At 39.8% G+C, this 22,843-nt stretch overlaps 1 protein-coding gene across 6 annotated transcripts in view; it reads left to right on the top strand.

The window, feature by feature from the left end:
* KYNU (kynureninase) overlaps positions 1-22,843 on the top strand; it is a 156,266-nt gene that overhangs the window by 91,398 nt on the left and 42,025 nt on the right. For 5 of the 6 annotated variants that reach the window (XM_032190184.1, XM_032190186.1, XM_032190183.1 and 2 more), the window contains 2 exons: positions 11,757-11,946; positions 17,037-17,157. In XM_032190184.1, the coding sequence (XP_032046075.1) occupies positions 11,757-11,946; positions 17,037-17,157 (311 nt within the window). The remainder of the gene's footprint in view (positions 1-11,756; positions 11,947-17,036; positions 17,158-22,843) is intronic. The other variant, XM_032190189.1, reaches the window with a different exon arrangement.

Here is a 22,843-nt window from a genome sequence, read left to right on the forward strand (position 1 = left end):
GTGTTATGATGAAGCGATCCATAAGTTAGCAGTTTTCCAAAAGCCCCTGGCTTTTGTGTGTGTGTGTTTGTGTCTGTGTGTGTGCAGAAGAATATACAAAGAATCTTGGCAAATAATTAAACATTCTAATTTGAGATAATCTTTGATTAATGAAGAAGCTGCTTTCGAATGCTCTTCTCTGGCTCTGATAATTGATCTCTAATTGTCCCCTGTAAAGGTTATATATTGCCTTTCCTCATGATTTTGTCCTCCTAATGCCTTATAACTCGAATCCAGCTATTAGCCACGTTCATTAATTCCTCTTGAAAATGCTGTGAACTTTCCAAATTGAAATAGTGCTTTATAAAACCAAGTTTAGTTTTATACCAGTTGTGAGTTTCTTGAGAAAACTACACCAAGAGATGTCACAGCCATGATGTGTAAATTACTCAATTCTAAATTATTTTAGAATTATGTATAAACTATTTGAGGATGTTGGACAGAGGAAGTGTAGGAGGATAACTTAATTAAAAATAATGGTGCAGGTGATTTTTTTTTTCTCTTCCTGTAAGTAAACAGATGATGGATTTGCTGTTAAGTATGTTATGCCTAAGTGGTAGATACATTTATGCAAAAATTGGAAACCCAAAGAATTTAGGATCTGTTGAAATGTTTGTGATAACATAAAAACCCTGCTTTGTTTCAGAGGGATTTTACTTGGATCACTAACAAGCTGGGAGAGCTAAACATATTTACTTAATTGCTTGCCTAATTGAGAGATGAGGCTTCTTCATAGCATAAGTTGTTACCTTATTTTTGGAATAAGCTGGTTTTTAACCTCATTTCTACTTAAGAAAGAAAAAGCCTCTTGTTTGGCAAGTTTCCTGTTATATAGCTTAAAGAAAATTGGCTAAACTTCTTTCTTTCTGCTACAAGATACTAAATTATGTACCCCAAATGTTGGTGTGTACCTGGTGTTTGACCACATCATTACAGCAAAAGGCTTCCAATTACCCATCCTATTCTCTGCTTAGCTTGATATTAAAAAATGCATATGGTACTTGCATAAGCACAGATTTTTACAAATATGTCTAATTAATACAATTTGAGAATGCTTTTACTTCCTTCGCTCCTGAATTTTTCAGTCCAATTTCATTAAAGCAGAATACTTATTCATGTGCTGCTTTCCCCAATTTTGGCTTAATTGTTTCCAGTCTGTACAGCCCGGCTGTCTGGAGATGTTTATTACTGAGTAAATGTATTCTGGAAGGAGAAAGCTTGGCTAAATTGCTGGAAAGAAAAATTCTACAATCTGACCTTATCAAGACAGGATCCAGAAGGTTCTTATTTTTCATTTTGACTGGGGACTGTTAGCAAGGAAAAAACAATCCAAAGAAGTTAACTAAAGTCTATCACAACAGTCATTGGAGGTGGGGAAGGGAAAAAAATGCTGTCAAGTTTATAATCCATTCTGCAGAATTGCAGAAAAAGTGTTACATATCCTGTAATGATCCAAAGCTATTTTCTTCTGGCTTTGGAAAAAATAAATTCTATTCCACACAAATGCACTTGGTATTTAGGGAACCTTTTAATATACTTTAAGTATATGATAACACAGAATGAGAGTACGGCATCAAAGTATTCAATAATATATTTTGAGTGATCTTTAGCAACTCTCCTGAGCATTTATGACTTGCTAGAGGGAAATGCACTTTTCAAAGATCATGAGCAGTCCCTACGGAGACCTGTAACCTTCCTCAGAGCAATTCACCACAAGCTGATAGGTCTCATCACAGCACAGGAGAGGCAGTCAGTTTAAAATGCTCTGGAAATGCCCTAAGAATACTAATACAAGCCCTGTGACTGCTGAGTCACTGCCTGCATCCTAAAGTTCAAGCAAAGGGTGATCTGGGGATTATAAATATCGGTAGAAAGTCAGGTATTGGCACAGATTCATTCAGACCTTGTCCAGTCTGTGGTCTGATTTGCTTCCTAATCAGTTTATTAGGTAATCAAAGAAAGATTAAATCTTCGGTCAGGGTGGGCTGAGGAGGTCAAATATGGGGACAGAAAGGGAAAGAAGGAGCGTATGGGTATGGAAAGGATGCTCACAGGCACAAGAATGTGTGTTCATTCTTCTAGCAAGACTTTGGCACTCACTTATTGTACCTATCACACCTCCCGGACTGTTTAATACAGGACAAAGTTTTGTTACCTCCTCCATCCCCTTGCAGAGCAATGCCATGTCCCTCTGACGGTGTGCAGCATGTTGTGACACCAGCCCACAGAGCTGCTGGTTTTCTCAGACTATTTGACATTAAAATCTCTTTCAGGAATTTCAGCTTTGCCGAAATGATGTATTGTTTCAGTGTGTGCTGTTCAACCCCATTTGACTGAAAGCTGCAGAATGAGCTCCTTACTACAGAATATGCAGGAATACATCCCCTTCCCAAGCCACCACCGCTTCGTTATTGTGGCCTCCCCAGGGTGTCTCACCCTGCTTTGCTGCCTGTCACAACCCTTTATGTCCTACTACTTCCTCTGCTGCTCCATGGCCATTCAGAAGAGCAGCCTTCTATTTATACCAGGCATAGCTTTGCAGCTTCAGCCCTTGGATGGTCCAGGCCTGCTCGGTGCTTCTGATTAATCAGCACCCCACTGCGTGTGGCACTCTGTTTTTTAACTGAGACAACATGCGTGTAGCACAGCTCTGCTTGTTATTTTCTGACCTGTCTTTTCTTCCTGCTCCCCTCCCCAAGTCTTATTCTAGATGGTAACTGCTGCAAGAGCTTAAAAATAAAAATGAAAGTGTGAAGTACATTTGCTTTTATGGAGCTGCAAATGGGGGGCAGAGGAGGAGGGGAAATGCACCGGTATCGTTTGTCTAGCTCGGTTAAATTAATGTCCTCAGCTATTAGTCAACCTGCAGTGGTACAAAGTGCATCGTAAAGACATGGTACACAAATATTTAAAAAAAAAAAAAAAAAAAAAAAAAAGGAAATAAAATAAAAACTCGGGTATTATGGGCCACCTCGCAATCAACTCTTGTTGTTATTATCCCTTTGCAGCTGGTCTGTAACTGATTCCTGATTTTTTCTGAGAAGCTCTTTGACCACAGGCAGGAAATGTGCTGCAAGTAGATGCAGTTGGCAGTTGTCTTGTGGTGTCCAGACACACAGCTGGTCATTTGGTGGGCGAGGAGCTGCAGTTAGCCAATGGCAGAAAGAGGCCCTATCTGATACAGACACCTTTACCTGCCTTTGAGAGGGCCTTGGAGAAAGAGTGGCTGGGATAAACACCATAAATCCAGCCCTGGAGCACTGACATTTATTTTTAAGAAGGTTATGCAAAACACAGCAACCACCTGCCACGAGAAGAGTGGGTGCCAGGTGCCCTGGTCTCCTTTCAGTCTCTCATATGCCCCCTTTGGTGCCAACCTGCTGTCCCCTTGGGAAAGGCTGACAGCAGCCCCCCCTCCTGTCCCTGCCTTCGGTAGGAATGACTTGGACAGCCCCTGCTGCCCAAAGCAAACATTAACACCAAATATTTGACAAGAGGGGGGAAAAGTGCTTATCTCTTACAAAACGTTAAGATAGACAGTAATAAACCATTCCTTACAGCAACAGGCTTTTAAAACATCTGTGAGTGTGCGTTCTGCTTGGAAATGTGGTGAAGACATCAGCAGTACAGACACTTTTATTAGTAGCGACTAACTCAGAGAGATACGTGGAAGTTCCATTTATTCAAAGTATGTTCTCTCACTGTGGCAGCTACGGTGGAGATATCAAAGCCAGGGGGAGTTGCTGTTCTTGTTTTTCTTTATGTGTAAATCACTTAACTCTGATTGTCCATCTCTGGGTATTACTATTACTAGTGCAGTGGTGGAATATTTTTCCCTAGATGTTACCACAGTAAAGTAAATAATTTCTTTTTTTTTTTTTTTTCTCCAGAGAGAGTCCACTTTAAAAAATAGATTTTAAATGATAAATACTATGTTCAAAGACTCAGAAATAAGTAAAAATGATAATTGATACAGAGTATGAAGAAAAACATTATTAGGAGCAGGTGACCTAACAGGGAAAAATCCTTATGTATTTTTGGAGGTGTGCCTAACAGTCCAAATGGAGAGGAAATATGGGAAATATGCATAAGACATGCAAGAAGATTTCAGGAGCTCACTTTGGCCACCCAAAAGGCAGCAAACAATTTAGAATTTCACTACTAAATATGCTGAAAAAGATGAAATAAAAGAAAACCACAAACACAAAATAAAAACAACACACACATACAAAGAAAAAAAAAAGAAAGAAAAACAAACAACAACATCAACAAAACAAACAAACAAACAAACAAAAAACAGTACAACAGTTACAGAGAGTTAGTTCTCTGTAAACTGAACTTAAATGGACATGGAGAACTTTTTTCAGACTTAACCAGACAAAATCAACGTCACACAACTGCTCCCAGTAGGCCAAATGAACGTATTCACTGTGGATTGCTTAAAGAAGGGAAACACAACACTTTGGGGCCTAGGAGGGAGGAGAAAACAGCAAATGAGAGCAGGTGTAGGCCATCCTGATCAAGCAGGCTATAAATGTGGCCTGACCTAAAAGATCAGCTTTTCAGGCAGAGCAGCAGTGTTGATGAGGGTAGAGAGAAAGCAAAAGTGGTCAGAGAGTTGGTGAACCAAGCTCAGCATGCAGGAGAGTGAAGGTTTTGTGCTGTTGGTTATACAGGTTGTTGCTGTTAGACTTGAGGCGGGATGTATCATGCTAACCTAAAGTAAGAGGGGCAGATAGCATGCCTTAAAAAATAGTTGTGGGGCTGGTTTCATGATGACAGTTTTTTCTCAGCAGCTGTGTGCTGAACTGAGCAGTATAGTGTGGTCTACTGGGGCACCTCCTTGTCTTCTTGTTCCTGTTCTGGCTGTGGAAACTGTGGTTCCTGCTGAAGGAACCTTGTAAGACCGGCTTTTTTTCTGTTAAAAGGGATCCTTTTTTGGGTTGTTTTATTCTCTTAACAGCAGGAGTGCTGTGGCCTAGCAGCACCAACATGAGCCTTGCTGACCTGATGGGCCAAGTGTAATGGCTGCTAGTCTGTAGTGGGATGGGTGAGCTTCAGGGCACCCTTGCTTATTTATGGTTTTGAGAAGAAACTCTAAGTTTTTCCAGGGTAACAGATAAATTTAATGCAGGTGTCAAATGTTACTGCCTTCCTGTTGTTTGCCCAACAGCATCTTTGAGAGGCTGGTTGTGGGACTGCTCTCCCTGACATCTTCCACCTTCTTTCCTAGTGCACACTGTGACCTTAGACACCTTGCATGGCCTCATTCTTTTGCACATTGCTCTTGCTCTGGCTTGTGGTGGTTTCTTCTCTGCCTGCCTTCTGGTCACTACTCTGGGAGAGTGGGGGTATGGGAGGACAGACCATTCCATTAGTTCTGAAACTTCATAAAACAAAAAAAACACAAGGTGACAGATTTACTGATTTTTTTTTTTTTTTTTGAGTCGTGAATTGAAGGGCAAAGGTTTTTGTCTGTGCTTTTCTTTCATCCTGTTTGAAGAGTAGAGAGGAACAGCTGGGAAGAAGGGGTCAATATTCCTCCCATCATGAAAGTCCACAAAAACATAGTCAGCCTCTGCCAGCACAGCTGTTTTTCTGCTGCTACTGACAATCAAGGGTAAAAATCAAGATATTTTTTCAAAGGAAAATGTGATGGGAAAGCTTGCACTCTATTTCCAAGGACATGCTGAAAAGCTAGGTTGTGTTTTACCTTGGTTTAACCTAAATGGCCAACAAAGCAAGACACAAATACGCTTCTCGGGTGAGTATGATATTGGATTCCTCTTGCCTCAATAGGTGAAGTGCCCCTACATCCTATTTCTATCTTCAACCAAATTCCTGTGGTACAAAGCCTCTTGAGCAGCAGTTTCAATCCTTTCTGGTGCACTACAGGTAGTAGCAAGTCCAAAATTTCATGTGACAGTGAAAAACAGAGTAATGATACTGTAAGAACTGATGGATTGAGGCTAGCTTTATCTGGGGCTAATATTAAAGTGCCTTTTTTTTTTTTTTCTGGAAATGATGATATGTTTCTGTTCAGTGGTGTCAAATATAGGGGTGTGTACTGCAAATGGAAATTCAGATAATAAGCCAGTGTTAGTGCAGGCTTATGTGCACAGAACATGAGACTGGAGTTGGAAATTAACAATGTAATTTTGAGATACAACTGACTTCCTTGCCCCCTTTATCTATCCTTGCTGTTTTTTTTTTTTGTTTGTTTTTTTTTTTTTTTTTTTTTTTTTGAGAACTTCAGAGGCTGAATAAGACAAAAAGGAAGAAAGTTTGTTAGTTCCAGGTGACTATGCTCTTGTTATTTGTAAGAATGGGTATAGCTCAAGTGCAAGGAGTGGGGGCTGAGCTAACATACGAATGTCTGGGTAGTTTGAGATTATTTTTATAGGAGATCAAAGATGGATATAAGCTACTCATCTATAATTTCACCTCTAATTCCTCTATTTTCCACACCATGTAAATATGCCCATTGCTCCCACTGCCATGTGCTTGCTCATTTTGCTGAGTTCTGGCTGTTATGCTGTGATCTGCTCCTTCAATAAAGCAAAAGAGCTTGGTTTAAAACCACTTTTGCTATAATTGTTTGTGGCTCCGTTCTTGTTCCTGTATGTGACAAAGATAAAGATCAGTTTTTTAACTTTGCTATGGTGACAAAGGGGGGGGGGGGGGGGGGGGGGGGGGGGGGGGGGGGGGGGGGGGAATTTATAAATCCCCACCCCTACCTGGTTTTCAGTTAACTCTGAGGTCATGTGTTCAGTCTATGCTGGGGTCAGAGTCTGGCAGCGCAGGCACGTGATGGTGGCTGCTCCTTAATGCAAAGCCCAGCATTTGCGCAAGGGTTTCCTCATCCTCTCACATGAACGGCTGCCAAACACGGGGTAATGTGACTTCACTGTGGAGGGGAAAAGATGAGTTTTATATGTAAAATTGCTTGTAATATTGAATCACTTCTGGATGTTAAGGTCAATATGTGCCTAAATTGCTCTAAGTAACTGAGTTTATTATAATTCCTCTGTCACATTCCCTTGCTGCAGCTGTGACACTCCTCTGTGTAACTTATTTAATTATACTGTTGTGTTTGCTGCTGTGTGTCTGTTGTTGCTATGAGCATTTAGTTTTTATTTTGTTTTTTTTTCTTTTCCTCTACAGTTCTGTAATTTAAAAAAATCTATTGAAGTGTATTTAACCTGAAGTAATCCAGAATGTGTGTTGCTCTGGGCTGTGTTTCTCAGGAACTTCCTTCTGCAATTCTGTATTCACAAAAGCAGTTTGCTTTGTGTGAAGATGAGAGGGAGGATCATCCCTTATGCACCACTCACAGCTGTAGATTTTTCTTTGTGTTTAAAACAGCTTCTGTCCACAACGCTATTGGTGCTTTCAGTGGGTGTATTTTGACAACGTGGACCTATACTGCAAACTTGTGTGCTCACGTATGTGCATGACTCCAATTTTCCAAAGAGTTCATCTGTACGGTCACCTGAAAATGTCAAAGGTCTGTGGGCTGAGCCTTGTTTAGCAATCTGGTGAACAGCTATTGGAGGGCAGAAAGTGCAGGACCTGCTATTTTCATGATAAACTTTCTCTGAGAATTTGATACGGCTTTTAAGTAGGGATTCATTGTATGCCCCTGTCAGCACTGTGTTGGGTAGGAAGACTGTGAGTAAAATCCTGGAATGCTTGAAGAGCTTATAGGGGGCAAGGGGACTTTACATTCTTTTAGTGAAGGCATCAAAATACAATTATAGGCAGAGAGTAAGTAAAAATATTTTAATGAATCTAAAAATAAGAGATTATTCTTAAGCCTAATGGACATTCTTGTGTAAGTCTGATAACATGGCTTGTTAATATTCACACTTTTTTCTATTAGTTGGTAAATTATGCATAAAGGACAAAACAGAAGTAGTCACCCAGACATTCACTTCATTTGTCTGACTTTCCCATCCATTGTCTTTTATGGTTTATCTGTTTCTTTCTGTGGCTTTAAACAATAGATGAAATATGCTGATATCTGTGCTGATACAATATGTAATAATGTTTTCTTAATTTTCACTGTGTATGCTCTTTGTTGAAAATTAAATATTGCCAACAGTCACTGAGTTCTTTTTACATTGAATCATTGCAGATACCAAGTGGGGAGACTGCTAAGGAATAAGATAGAGCCCCTTGGGGGCAGGAATAGGAAACAAATGAGAGAAGAGACCTTCAGGAATTTGTGGGGAACAAAAAGAAAAACAGATTGTAGGAGACTTAAATTCTGTGGTAGGGAAAACAGAGATATCAAAAGAACAGTCAACGGAAAGGGGGGAAAAGCTGACTTCATGTCATCTATATCTATTAAGATGAAAGTGCCAGGAAATTTCTAGGAAAGGAAGAAAATTCCTAGATGCTTTTTTTTTTTCTCTAGAGATAGGTGGTGGAGGCAAGGTGTTTCTCCTAGCATTGTTTATTTTTACTGCAAGCTGTATGAAAATATCTTCATATGGAACCATGTTTATCAAAGCAGGAAGATCACTTTGCATTAAGGGGTTTGAATTTTAATTTGAAGAGGATACAGAATATAGTTTTCAGTCAAATTAAGATAATTGGATGGAATAAAGCTGTATTGTACTTGTATAAATGTTATCTGAATGTAGAAAATAACTCAAGAATTATTGTGAAATAACTACATGGGGCTCTATTCTCCGGCAATTAGAAAATGTCATAAAGCCAGCTATCAAAAAAAAAGTTTTTTTTCTATGAAGCATAATTCCCATTTGAAGGACAAAAGTGCTTTCTTATTCTGTTCTCAGAATTTGATCTCTGGGATTTCATTCCTCAATAGGATTTTGATTGATTTTATTTTAGTAGTTTTATCTTATTTCATAATGTTTGTATTAAATCAGGTACCTCTGAGCACTTAATCATTTTTAGTTTCTAGTTTTTTGTATTTAATATTATACTTGCTGTCAAAATTTAATATAAGTAAGAATCACAATAAACAAAACTCATTGATCAGATGCAGTGAACTACAGCAGTGACAGGCAACCAGAAGCCTGATGCAGAAATTTCTTTGTAATGAAGAGACGCCTATTGACTTCAGTCAGTTTTGGGTCAGGCCTCAAATGGAAACAACCCATCTATGCTTTCCATTCGGGTCAGTGGGTGACCTGGAATATGATAGCCATTAATCCACTGTAATAACTGTGTGTCCTTACTGAGAAATGGGGATGAGAGAGATAAATGGTAGGATGCTGCACTGTCTTAACATAATGTAAAATCAAAGAACCTGCAGCCCAGATGAGGGGGAACTGGTGTGTAAAGCCAAACTGTCCTTCAAGCACCCTTATCATCCATCTGCTGGTCATACATGGTGAGGGAATTGGCTGGCATTGCCTGTGTGGGCCCCAGGGTCTCGCTGTTGGAAGCTCCTAGGCCTTATTTGTCCACAAGAGGACATAGGCGATGGTGATATGCCATGTGGACCTGCTTGGTGATATTCAGCTCCCTGCTGAGGTTATCTAATGCTGATGTGCTTGGAGGAGAGCCTCAACTGAGTCATCCATTTAGAGAAATTAAAAGACCTGTTCCCTCAGTTCAGGAGCTATGTCCCTGGGGCACATTAAACCCAGGCACTAATGTGAGAGGGAAGGAGCCTGACTGTAGGGAAGACTACAGCCTACTGCGTGGTCCTTTTATCTGGAATGAGACAGTCAGGAAAACCTGATTTTCAGCCCTTTCTCCAAGGATTTTCCTCCATAATTAAGTATTCATTAGACAAAAGAGAACTATATCTTGATTATGTGAGTGTGTACTGGACAGGCTTTGATAATGACTGGGATTAGGGCACCTGTGATAGTGTTGTAGATAAAAGGAATAAGCTTTTGGAAACAAAAATGACTTTTACCTTCCAAGTGCTCATTCTTTTATTGCCTGAAAATAAGCCCTAGTTTACTGGCAATGTCTATAGCTTCTTCAAATTTATAGTTTTACACGATAATACAATGTTTCAACCCACATGGAGACAGTACAAAAATAATGCATCTACAAAACCTCCCAGGAGAAGCTGAATGTTAGCAAAATAAAAGCTGCTGCTGGAAAGAGGTCTGCTGGCACTTTTTTTCCCTGGGTTTGGGGGTGAGGGAGTGCAGTAGATGTTGTCTAAGATACCCAGTCTGGAGGAGGGGGGGAAAATGTTCTGAGCATAAAAATTAAATGATAGCAAATTAAACCAGGTAACCAGCAGCATGCTGGCCATTTGGCTAGAGTATAAAGAGGTTTGGATTAATTGGCACTAATGAGGCTGTTCTATATAGGGGGTTATATTGAAATACCAACTGTTATCCTTCCTCTATGTGGCGATGAAGCTCCTCTGTATGGTCTTCAGGGGCTGGCATAAAAACTTGATTAAAAAACTAATTTACATTTAGGTATTTGTACTGGAAAAAAAAAATAGAAAAATGGATCATAAGTTTTCTTCATGATATCTATAACTTAGAATGTACCATTCCAATGACATTCTCTTTTTTTCACAAAAAAAAAGCTATGTTGTGTTAATTAATGCAATACTCATCTGGCTACAACCCATGTAACTATCTGTTCTCTCAACAGCTTGTTTCTGGATATCTCTGTGTAATATACTATTAGCTTTAAGGAAAGAGCTGGTACTTGTAGAAGAGATCTGCTTAGGATTTTGCTTTTCCCCCTCACTCTGTTTTTCTGGTGGCCGTGTGTCATATATTGTCTACTTCTCTCCCCTATTTCTGCCTATCCGTTAAGGTTTTTCTGTTCCCCCAAAACTCTTGGGGATGTTGCAAAGTTGTTGACTCTTGTGTGGTCTAAATGCAGAGTTTTCTAAGTTGGGTAAGGCTCCAAGCACCTCAACAAGCCTCCTGGCTGTCTTCTGTAACAGAATGTGGCAGACAGCGCTGGCAAAGCTAGGCCCTGAAGTGCAGGATACGTGCTTTGTTTTCTATGCCAATAGATCTGTCTAGCCAATGCACAAATGTTATCTTTAACACAGTCTCTGAGCATTATACTCACAGAACTAAGTTTTTTTTACAAGGATTAATGAGCTTGTAAACTTTGAAGTTATTTTGGGGGTATTCTTCTAGAAAGTATAGTTTGTGCTTGCAGCTTGACTTGGGCTTTTCCCCTTTCTGGGAATGAGGGAGCTAAAAGCCCAGGATACCTGGTGTGGCTAGACTTAAAATATTTTAAAATCTTGCTCTTGAAAGCTACGTTTCTAAGGATGCCTTTGCCATCTGTATCCTCCCTGCTCTACCCCCATATGTGAGCACAAATAGCCCGTACTACTTGGTAAGGATGAAAAGCTGCAAGAGGTTGGAAGCAACTTTCAGTATAGTAGTGCACCTGCTAGCTTCAGGAGCACAGACTGTAGGAACAGTGCTGCCTCTGCCTTTGAGAACGTGAAATGGTGAATGATGCTTTGGTGTTTGGTCTGGTGGGAGAACTGAGAGGCTGCTGATATGGCTCTGAAAGGGAAAAGCAATATACTGGGGAGTGGGGGGCACTTTGGTTACAGTGATATGTTGCTATGTATTCACTTAACTTGATCAGTTTTACTGTTCTGTTCAAATACTTCACTTCTTAAAAGCTTTAAATGAAGAAAATGTGGGGTCTTGAGTGAAGCAGCTTTAGCGACTATCAGCCACTCGTGAATATGCATGCTGTGGAAGTTAAACTGTGGCACTTCTCATTTTAAGGTGAAATTGAATGACCTGAAAATGGATCCATCTTCCCCTGTGCTACCAGCAACCATTTTAGAACAAACTGCCTCGCAGCTAGGATGCAGTCCAGCAGACAAGAAACTGGCTTTTCACTTAGATGAAGAAGATGAGTTAAAGCATCTTCGTGAATGCTTCTGCATCCCAAAAGTCAAGGATCTGCCTCCAAGTGAGAATTATAATTACAGTGCAATGGTGTGGGGGGAGGGGGAGAGGTTCTCATCTTCTGCATATGTTTATCACAAATCATTGGAAATCATTGTCACTTATGAGATAATTGAGCAATTGCAGTCATATCTGAGCACAGTATGTCCCTGGTGTTACTAAATCAATCCATCAACTTATTCTAGTACCAAAAGCTTTATGCTCTCATTCCCTGCCTGAATAAAATGTGAGGATACAGTACTTGCATGGTGCTTATGCTGTCAGTCAGCTGCTTTGAACAATATAGTGACTGATTGAAAATTACAGGCAGAAGCATTTCTATCTAATGGTTTGAAACGGCAATGTCGCTTACAACTTATACCAAGGAAGCAACTGTGCTGAACTATAATATAGTTTGGTATTATCTATCTAGTTACAATTATTTTAGTTAATGAAAGAGATGGTACATATATTATATTAACATTTATGCCTTATTGCTGGTAGTTGAGATGATTTTCTTCCTGAGGCCAAATGGAAGACTGTGCCTTAGAACAAATAATTGATCTGAGTAAATAATTCATAATGAAACCTTTATTTGAAGATTGCTTTCTGACTTTCCTCATGAATTGCCTACAAATAGATAACTGTACTTGCTTCAATGTAGCCATGTGAAGTATCCCCTATGTTTTTTTTTGACTCATCCCTGGTGTGTAGGTCATTCTGAGGAACCTGGGCGTGGGAGCAGGGGTACCTTTGATCAGGTAACTGAGAGGACCTGGTGTTCAGTGAGCTGAGCAGCAGGTGCAAGCCAAGAGGGAAGATTTTGCTTCACATCAGTAGTCCTGGCACAGAGAAAGTACAAAACATTTCCACGTTTGTGTGACCTGGTGCTGTGCTGGGAGATGTTTCTGCTGGCTTTTGTACCCGCTGCTGCTGTGTCTGGTCCAAACCAGGGAAACCTGGTGGAAGCATCTACCTCCAAAGGTAACGTGGTCCTAGGCTCAGCTCTGCTTCCCAAGTACCATCTGGATTTATTTTTAGCTCCTGTGTTGAACGCATGGGGAGTAAAACCATGCCTGTCTGTAGAAATGACATTTCCTTATGTGGTAAACATCCATAGGCATAATTGCTCTCCTCTTTTTCCATGTTGACAGAAAGCTTCTATCAAAAATAAGGAAAAAATATAACTTTCTTGCAAAATATTTTTTCTAATAGAAGCAGCTTATTTTTTCTGAAAAAAGATGGTACTTATGGAACTTGAAAAATTACAGTTCTATTCACCAAGTTATTTTGGAAAAAGATCTGTGATAGAAAACAGTGTCAATAGTCTGAATTCCTGGACATTTTCAGAAAAGTATCTTTGTCTTGCATGGAGATGCTGAAGGCAATGATGAACACTGGGAATGCAGTCTGTTCATGTCTTTAGGATAGAGGGGTGATAAATCATAGCTCTCTATGTACTGGTGGTATTGGCTTATCTGTCTCCATGTTTAAATCATTGAGTTCTGCTATTTATATTATTCAGAGCAGAGCTGGGCACTTTACAAATATTTAAACTAGATGCTTTCCCTACATGAAGTAGGTGCTCTCGGCCTGTCTGCCAAGATGGGTTTTTTACCAGCTGGATTAAGGTTTCACAAACTCTGTGCTAAGTTTGATATGAGTACAGAATAATCATACCCAAGCTCATACCACTTCAGCTGCCACTGTGCTTCTGGAGCATGATCTCCAGTGCAGTGTAGGCACAGGATCTTATGTCCCTCCTGACCTGGAAAATGCTAGAAGGCAGTTTGAGTGGTTCTCGTGCCACTAAGCGTGTTCTGGCTGCTCTGTTACAGTCTGGCTCAACACAGGCATCTGAACTGCAGCTATGTCCTTGACTGCAACATGTTGTAAGTCTCAAGATTATGGAAAGTCACTCGCCAGTGTAGTGTCACAGCAGCTTCAAATTAAAGGATCTTTCTTCTAAGATGTGCATAGAGCTTTTGATACTTTATGACAGTGTTTGTTGCATCCGTTCCAACCTCCATGATAATTGCTTTTCAATTACAATAATATTCAGACCAAAAGACTATTTCTTACCCCAGTTACTGTAATACGTAGACCTGAGACTGCAGATGTGTTCTAGCGAAGATCAGCAGCCTATTGAGTAGTTCCAGTTGAACAGCATAGAGAACCCATCATTCTTGGGTTCCCAAATTGACAGCTTTTCTTCTTTTTTTTCCCAGTCTCCATTTTCATTACTTCAGCTGTCAATAGGAACAACTTCCCTGCTGAAAAACAGCAGGGGTGTGAAAATATATATATTTACATTGTGTGTCTATAGAGTAGAGAGATCTCTCATCACATTTATCTTAGCACAGGAACAGATCCTAGATAACATGCTTAAGATAAATGTCATTACAGAGATTAGCCATCAAATATTCTTTATATATTTACATAAAACGCTACAATGGGGCTTTAAAATGAAGCCTTACAAGAATCAGATGAGAACATCCATAGGAGACATGCAAGATTATGTACATTAAAATTAAACTATTATGACTTTCTAAATATTTTTATCACCTGTCAAGGTTGTGCATACTGTTTGTTACATCAGTCAGGGAGAAACAACCAGCAGACTAACTCCCTGGCAAATCCTGGTGCTTTTATGGGTGCTCACCTCTGGCTTGTCCCTCAGGCTCAAATAGGGAAAGATGACAAAAGGAGATTTATGGAAACATTCATGTCAGCTCAGAGAACCGATAACTAAGTCTCTTTAATGCTTTTTCTTGCATGGGGAAGGAGGTAGGAATGACTGGATTGCAGTCAGGTGCCAAATCACCAATCTCATTAAGGCTGTGGCTTACGTTTTGTCATCTTGTAAAGGAATTGAGTATCATTTGGGTTTCCTGGGACTAAAAAGATGTCCCAGGGTGCAAGTGTTGAGCTGTGCTTCCCTGAAGAGAGAGGCTAAATCCTGTAAATCTGGCTCTTTGTTTGGAGGACTTGAAGGTAGGAAGGGAATAGGGAGGTGTGGAAGAGGTGATCTTTCAGCCCTCCCTATAAGATAGGATTCAGAAAATGTATAAGCAGATTTAGTTCTTACTTTCTGGTTAATGAAAACATTGTTTTCCATTTTTGGACTGAATATTTCTGACAACATATTTAAGGACACATTTCACTAATTATCTTCTGTTTGTTGTGTGTTATCCTTTATTTCATCAATTGTGCTTGTGTTTATTTGAAAATTGTGTATCTCGTATGTCAACCATAGCTCCACCAGAAATAAAAATGGCTAACTTCTTGAGAAACTAAGATAGATGGAAGGAAGATAACTAATCTTAATATGAATGCATGACTGTTTAAAAATAAATAAAATAACATAATGACAGTAGAAGTTCTGAAACCCATTGAAATGCTGGTCAAGAGAAAGTGAAATTATGAAGGTGCTGGAGAGGGGGGGGGGTGGCACTTGAGAAGCAGCAGTGGTCCAAAATGAGTCTTTTAATGAATGTCATAGAGGAGGAAATAAGCATCCTTTTGTGGAAAAAAAAAAAAAGAGTACAGCCTGGTACAGAGTTGATAGTATGCAAAAAAAAAAAATCCAAACTAACAGATGTAAAAGTAGGAAAATGCATTTTTATTTTTTATTTTTTTAAATAATGCTGGTCTTCTTCTACAGTGACCCAAGAGGTGTTATCTGGAGAGGATTGTGGTGCAAGAAAAGCTGACTTATAATTCCTTACCTTTATTTAATGCTTGCTTGGAATATAAAGAGTGTTAGTGAGATTTAGAGCTCTGAATTCTTGAGCAAAGATCCTTCTCTGTATTCCCAATGAGACAGTATTGTTGCCTTTCTTGATAGGGAAAGAACTCTTAATAGAACCAATTTAGGAGCATGAATAATATTTATACCTCTCTGCTTTCATTCATATTAAAATCTGGATGAAAAACAGACATAGTATCTGTTATACAGATTAGACTGAAATTGCTCTCTGACTTATGCTTTTTAAAAGCTTCTAAAGCTTTAATTAAGAAATTACCTAAGTTGTCTATACTTCTGAAAAATGTGTTTCTCGTGAAGTTCAATGATGTTGGTAATTGTTTGAGTAAGACACCTCTTCCAGGCATCTAATCTATTTTTCTGCAGCTCTAACATAACATTTTTCTGACAGAAATGCAATCTTATTTGATCCTAGCATGTATATTAAGATATTCATTCATCTGATCTGAGATATCAGTTATGTTTACAAAAAATACATGTAATGTTAGCTTTTAGGGTTTTGTAAGTACATGTGTAGATGAATGCAAATTACTTACTACGACTAGAAGGTCACCATCATTTGTCCCTCCAAGATTCTCAAACATGAGAAATAATAGGAAAAGGCAGTGTTTGGATTGATAGATGATGACACGGGGTAATTAGATTGTTCAGAACCTCACTAGAGCTATTATTTATAAATTTCCAGCGCCTTGCTTTTCTCCTAATCATTGAAAGGATTTGTCAACATAGATTTCCTCCTCCTCAGATGATGACATGAAGTACAGCCCACAATATATGCTGACGAGACGAGAACTTTTGAGACTGTCTTAAAATATTCTGTGCAATGACTACATTTTTCTAAATAGCAGTTTAATCATGCAGGTAGATCTTACATGAAAGAAACAGATTTACCTAGTCTTAGCTTTTATTAAATGCACAATTCAAGTAGTTTCATGACCTGAAGTAGGAATATATTGATGATGGAAGAAAAGTGGTCTGGTCAGGGAAATGCTCTCTCTTCACTTACCACTGGTTATGAACCTGACAAAATCAGTGCCAGTGGCTTCTTCCCATGCAGCCCCAGAGACCTGGGGATTTAATGCTGCCTGAACTCACATTAGTTCTAAAATAGATATAGATGGACTTGGCCAAGAATTGCAGAAATGCAGCAGAAATAAATGCTTGCACAATTGTATTCCTTCTTAGACCCTTTTCATGAGGTCACTTGTGTGGTGTCCTGGGAGGAAGGTCAGGATGGGGCACCTCTGGGGCCCATGGCACCCTGAGGAGCTCTGGAGCAGGCAGCCCTGGGTGGGTACATTCCCTCCTGTGCTCATGCCCACTTATGTTTCTGTGGTTTCCCTCCACAGCTGACCTGACACTGGTGAATGGAGAGGAGAGCTGCATATACTTCGCTGGCAATTCTCTTGGCCTCCAGCCAAAACGAGTAAAAACTTACCTGGATGAGGAGCTGGACAAGTGGGCTCGAACGTGAGTGTGCTATGGTGTGTGAAATGCCTGCCCATGCTTCAGAGGAGAGCTGGGTTTTATTCTGGGGTCTGCATCAGAATGGTTCAAGTAGTGTAAAACTCATCCCGACCCAAGAGTAAAACATGTTCAGTGTTTCCCTAGCACTATTAAAATCTCCTTTGAAGATATGAGCTGTAGAAGAGGCAAAGAGAAACTTCCAGCTTTGATAACCTGTGTTGCACCAGGCAGCTCTGCTTTCCCTCCTCTGGAGGGCTTGCACAGTTTAACCATCCCCATCAATTGCTGCGTGTGTTTATACACAAGATGCACAAACTCACTTGGTTAGTGCTGCTTGCTGCTGAACATGATTCAGTTTCAGGCCCTGTGATTTTTCTAATTCATATTTTAACCGCTTCGTGGGTGTTGTGGTGGGGCCAGCTTCCCCTGAAATGGCATGGAGTACAAGTGGTGCTGCTGGCAGATTACCAGCTCTTCTTCAACCAAGTTTATGCCTGACAAGTTCACTTTATTTAGAAAGAAGCATCCCTGTCTCATCAGGAACATCTCTGTAAGGAGCTGAGTGTGGATTGCAACAAGCTCTGCTGAGCAGAGCTGAAGTACAAGAGCCAGGAGGATGAGATACCTTTCAGTAGTGTCCCTTATAGGAAAAGGACATTGTCATTTCAAATGAGAGACTTTTTAGAAGCTTTTTCCCCCTGTATGTCTGCATTTTCTTACTTTTTTTTTTTTTTTAAATGGAGAGTCTGTGCTTTGAGGTATCAGCACCTGTCTGAGCAGCTGGAGCACAGAGAAGAAAAAAGATAACTAGAAACCAGGGAGCTGAAGGCAGGAAAGGAAAATAACACCCGGATGAGTGAGTGAGTGAGTGAGCTGGGAAAGATGAATACATTACAGGGTACAGGATGTGAGTGGAACCTATGTGATTTCATGGTGAGAAAGCAGAGGAAATATGGGGAGGCAGAAGGGAAAAAGCTAATCCTGCTCGCTGGGCAGCTGTGTTCCAGGAGAAATGCTGTAGATGGAGGCTGCCTGATGTAAATGTGAAAATTTTGTAGCTGCTGTTTTACTTGTTAATATATAGATGCTGTGTGTTAATAAAAGTGGTTTACTGTTTCTTATTTATTGCTTATTTTCTTATAAGTGAGAAGAAGGTTGAGAATGAATGGGAGTGAATTTGAACTTTGGGAAGTACACTTTCCTCCTGGTTATTCATTCAGCATGGCACTGCAGTTTCTCTAGTCATTTGAAAAAATTGCAACCCTGTCCACTTCTGTATGATTATCGTACTTTATCAGGGAAACAGCTGAGTTCTTTCAAAAGCTAAAAGTCAGATAAGTCTTATCTGTTAGTGATGCACTGGGAGAGCAAACATATTTCAGCTCCCTCACTGTACCTTTTTATTGGTTTGCTTCCATTCTTATGTTTGCCTTTGCTACAGTGAAGCATAATTCAACCCCAATCCCTGATTATAATAATAAAAAAAAAAAAGGTTGAAAGAAAAGGATAAGCAGCATGTTTCTCCAGGAGACCAAACATGCCTTCACTAGCTGTATCCAAGGGGGAAATAGGGCTGAGCATGATTTCTAGCCATCAGAAGAGAGTGAGCGAACCTAGGAGGGCTGTTTGCCAAAAACACAGCCCAGATCCCAACAGATTACACAAAATATATCAAAGCTTAAAATAAATAAAATAAAATTTACAAAATCCTGCTAGCTGCAGGTGTACCTAAAGCAACCGAGACAGTCAGGGTAAGGTCAAGGTAAACTTGAACAGAGCTATTTCACACACAGATCACACAGAATTTCTAGGTTGGAAGAGACCTCAAGATCATCGAGTCCCACCTCTGACCTAACGCTAGCAGTCCCCACTAAACCATATCCCTAAGCTCTACATCTAAACGTCTTTTGAAGACTTCCAGGGATGGTGACTCCACCACTTCCCTGGGCAGCCTGTTCCAATGCCTCACAACCCTTTCAGTAAAGAAGTTAAAGAAGTTATTTATGTATAAAGAAGCTGATGGGGGCAGAGAGAGAGGGTCAGGTACCAGGGGCTGTGGAGGAATAGGTAGCTGGAGCACAAATCGTTGCTTTTATTCTGGTTGCCAAGGGCAGAAGGTAGATGTTACCAGCTGAAGCCTGTTCCATGCCTTGTATGTTGGCAGTGTGGAATTCAGTGGCTGTGGCTCGGATAAATAAGTAGCAAGTATCTAAGAAATGGCATATGAATTAGACACATCCTTCAAGTCAGCAATGATATAGATTCTGTCTCTTAGAAAATGCGATAAACCAATTTGTTTGTTGTGTCATGGGACTCATCTCAAACAGCCACTATATTGTCAGTTTAAGCTGTTTTCACCACTTATAGCTGATAGCTGGAGTGAAACGGAAGATTATCTGGGAGCTGTCGGCAAGGGCAGGGAAGCTTGTAGCTCCAGCTCTGGGTGCCAATGGCTATAACTCATTAGAGCAAGGCCTGCAGGGGAAGAGGCCTTTTCATGTGTGTTTTTCTCTTGTTGTGTTCCCTCTCGCAGCATCACAGTCTTCCTCACATACACAGTTCAAATGGAGGGTTATAGCTTTCTTCTCATACATCTGACTACCGCGTACCTGTTCTGTTTTGGGATTCTTTCTTGCCATGTTCCTTGGGTTTTCTCTTTTATGTTAATGTATAGAGACTACAGATTCAAGCCTCTGGCATTCTTAGCGGAGATTTAAAAAGAGCCTTTGAGGCTTCATCCTTTTTTCCTGTTTTGATTTCTGCTAAATCCAAGATTTCTTGAACAGGGGCAAAAAGATGGTTTGTCTTCTTTCTGCTTAGCCTAAAGTCAGTAACAGTCTTTTTTTTTTTTTTTTTTTTTTTAAATCTAAAAGACAAAGGTTTGGGTTACTTGCCTAGTTGGATAAAGGCCAGTAGATGCTTTGCAGTGTCTTGTTTTCCCCTTTCTCTGTCAGAGTTGTTTACACAATTAATGTATTTTATAGAATCATTATTGCATGCAAACATACTCGGAAGTGTGAGACATTGCCCGCTGCAGTAACTCATTAAAGTGGCACTAAGAAACCAGAAGGCAGTCTGCTTGCAGCAGAGCTACGTGCATCTGAAGGGCTGGAAGGGTGACTGGGGAGGGGAGAACCTGTGATGGGGAAGTTCTGAGGATTAGGCTTGTTTAGTTGAGCAAAATGAAGACTGAAAAGCAAAATAGCTGCTCTCAGTGAATGTATCATGAGGTAAACAAAGGAGAGAGAAAAGGAACCACGTTATTTAATATGCTTGTGTAGTAAATATAAACTGGGAATTAAGGCATTCAGACTAGAACCTAAATATATATACTTCAAAGCATTGAAGCAATCTGGTAGCAACCTTCTGGTATGAGTAGAAAAAAATCCAACTCTAAGGACAGCTTTGCAATATAGCACCTGCAGTAGTAAAAGGCTGTTCTCAGTGCATCAGAAGGGTGTCTTTTGGTTCTATGTGCTCAGCTAATCCTGTAGGATGTAACATAACAGCCCTGCAAACAGGAATGCATCTTGGTGGGGCTCAGGCAGACTTTCTGCAGTTGTCTCTGCTTTGTATACTTCAGCAGATTGCATGTTATAGCTGTAAATGTCTGCTTTACCCTGTTTTTTTATTTTTGCCTTGAATCTACTGTTCCATGCAGTTCTTGTTCCTTGGATGTGTCTTCCTTTTACTTTTACTTTTTTTTTTTTTTGCTTAAAACCATTACAAAGGTTAAGGGTTTGTGTTGGCTTCTTAAATATCTTGCATCACTTTTGGCAAAGGAGCAAGGAGGAAATTTCCACTTGAACAAGATTTGGATGAGCACAGAAGATTCCTGAAGCTGGCAATTAATTTAAATCCCTTTTGTTACGTCCTTTGAAACCTGGGATCATATCAGAAAATGTGTTTCTAGCTCCCCTAGTGAGCTTTAAATCAACCAGGCCTCAGCAAATAAAATGTGGCATTGTGATTCCTTGCCAAATTGAAAATAAAATGGTAACTGACTAAAAATTAATTTGCAGAATAAGAAATTCTCTCAGTAGTTCAAGAAATAGTTCTGTTTGTATGATGCTTTATGATTTGATGGGCCATGTTTTGTATCCATTAATTTGAGGGCCTTGATTTAAATCTCTCTCAATATCTAGGGTGCAGTGGAAACAAAATGAAAGGTAAGCTCCTTGTGTCTAAGGGGAATGCCAGAAGCACTGCAGTTGTCCTTAAAGATTATTACCCCTAATGCCTACCAGAGCTGAGAGAGGGGTGGCATAATATACAGAGATATAAATTCTCTGAGGCAGAGCATAGAATTTTACAACCTAAGTGTAATAGGATGTATTGTGCCATCAGCAAAGGCTACAGAGTTTCATGTGATTAAAATAAAAAAAAGGGGTCCAAGAATATGCCTTTAACTACCATTTTAGCTGCAATAATTTTTGTCTCTTGGCATTTATATTGGCCATCAAGAGGGAGGCAAGCTGTAAGATGTGCCTTAATAATAATAATATGAATAATAATTAATGCTGTCTCTACCCTCTTTCACTATACTTAATTTTTCATGTTTTCTTCTCAAAATAAAATATTCTCATGCCTGAAATCTCATATCTGTTTTCATGAGAACTTGGCAATTTATTCTGAAATTTTGTTAGTTTTGTGTTTTGGTAGAGACAGCTTTCATCAGTAAATTCCCATTAGGAGGACACTAATGGCTATAAAATCAGAGAAAGCTAATGAAAGAGAATTCCATAGGTAGTTAGGGCTTCTTTTTCCCATCTTATTATGTTCACTATCCTCTTTCAGAAAAAAACAGACCCCCTTGGGCTGGGAGTCACCAAAAATCTTTTTTTCCTTAACCGTCCGCATTATCCCTAAGTCCCCTAATCACTATGTTACAGTTAAGGATAAGAAGGGAAATTACCAATAAATGTCTTGCTGTTTGTGAAACACATACCACTGTCTTCAGGGAAAGCAGCAGCATCACGTCCTGATTGGAGAAGCTATGAAGAGCATTTTCTCCCCCTACCCAGCTACTGCCTTTGCTCCTCATCTATGAAATGTTCTTGTAAATGAGTGCAATTTCATACTGCCCGCTTTCTGCTCTCAAGATCTCATCGGAGAGTAATTCTGAAACTCAAAAAAGCAGTCAGCTGGTGTACTGTGACCTTATCCAAATTAAGGATTGAGGCGGTCCTCTTCATCAGTGGAGGATTAAACTTGTTGAATATAGCAAGACAGTATTTTATCCGTAGGAGGCTCAGCTGTACATGTGTTCTTCAGCTATTGGACTAAATAGTAGCTATTCCAAAACCAAAGTGTTTCACAAGGTTAATCATAAAATGGTTAAAACAAATTGCACTTTTGGCAGCAGTTTGTATTTTTTTCAGGGCTGTGGTTCTTCCTCTGTTATCTCTAAGAGGTGTGTTATACACAAGTTAATCAGAGCCTGACTATAAAGGCACCCAGGTTGTTTGTGGGAGATAGAACAAAATTCTGCCTGAGACAGAAAAGCTGGATAGGTAAAATCTTCTAAATAGGCTGAAGCATAGGAGAGTTAAAGCATGTCAGCCTTGTATGCCATCCTTTTTTCTGTCTTAATCTGCCAGAAGTCTTATTCTGAGTGAATATGGGGGCTTGTTCCTCTTTAAAAGGCTTATTACTTGTTCTTTTTCTTTCTCTCATCACAGTTTCTAGG

Source organism: Aythya fuligula, chromosome 6, assembly GCF_009819795.1.
Source record: "Aythya fuligula isolate bAytFul2 chromosome 6, bAytFul2.pri, whole genome shotgun sequence".
In the NCBI taxonomy this organism is placed as follows: Eukaryota; Metazoa; Chordata; class Aves; order Anseriformes; family Anatidae; genus Aythya; species Aythya fuligula.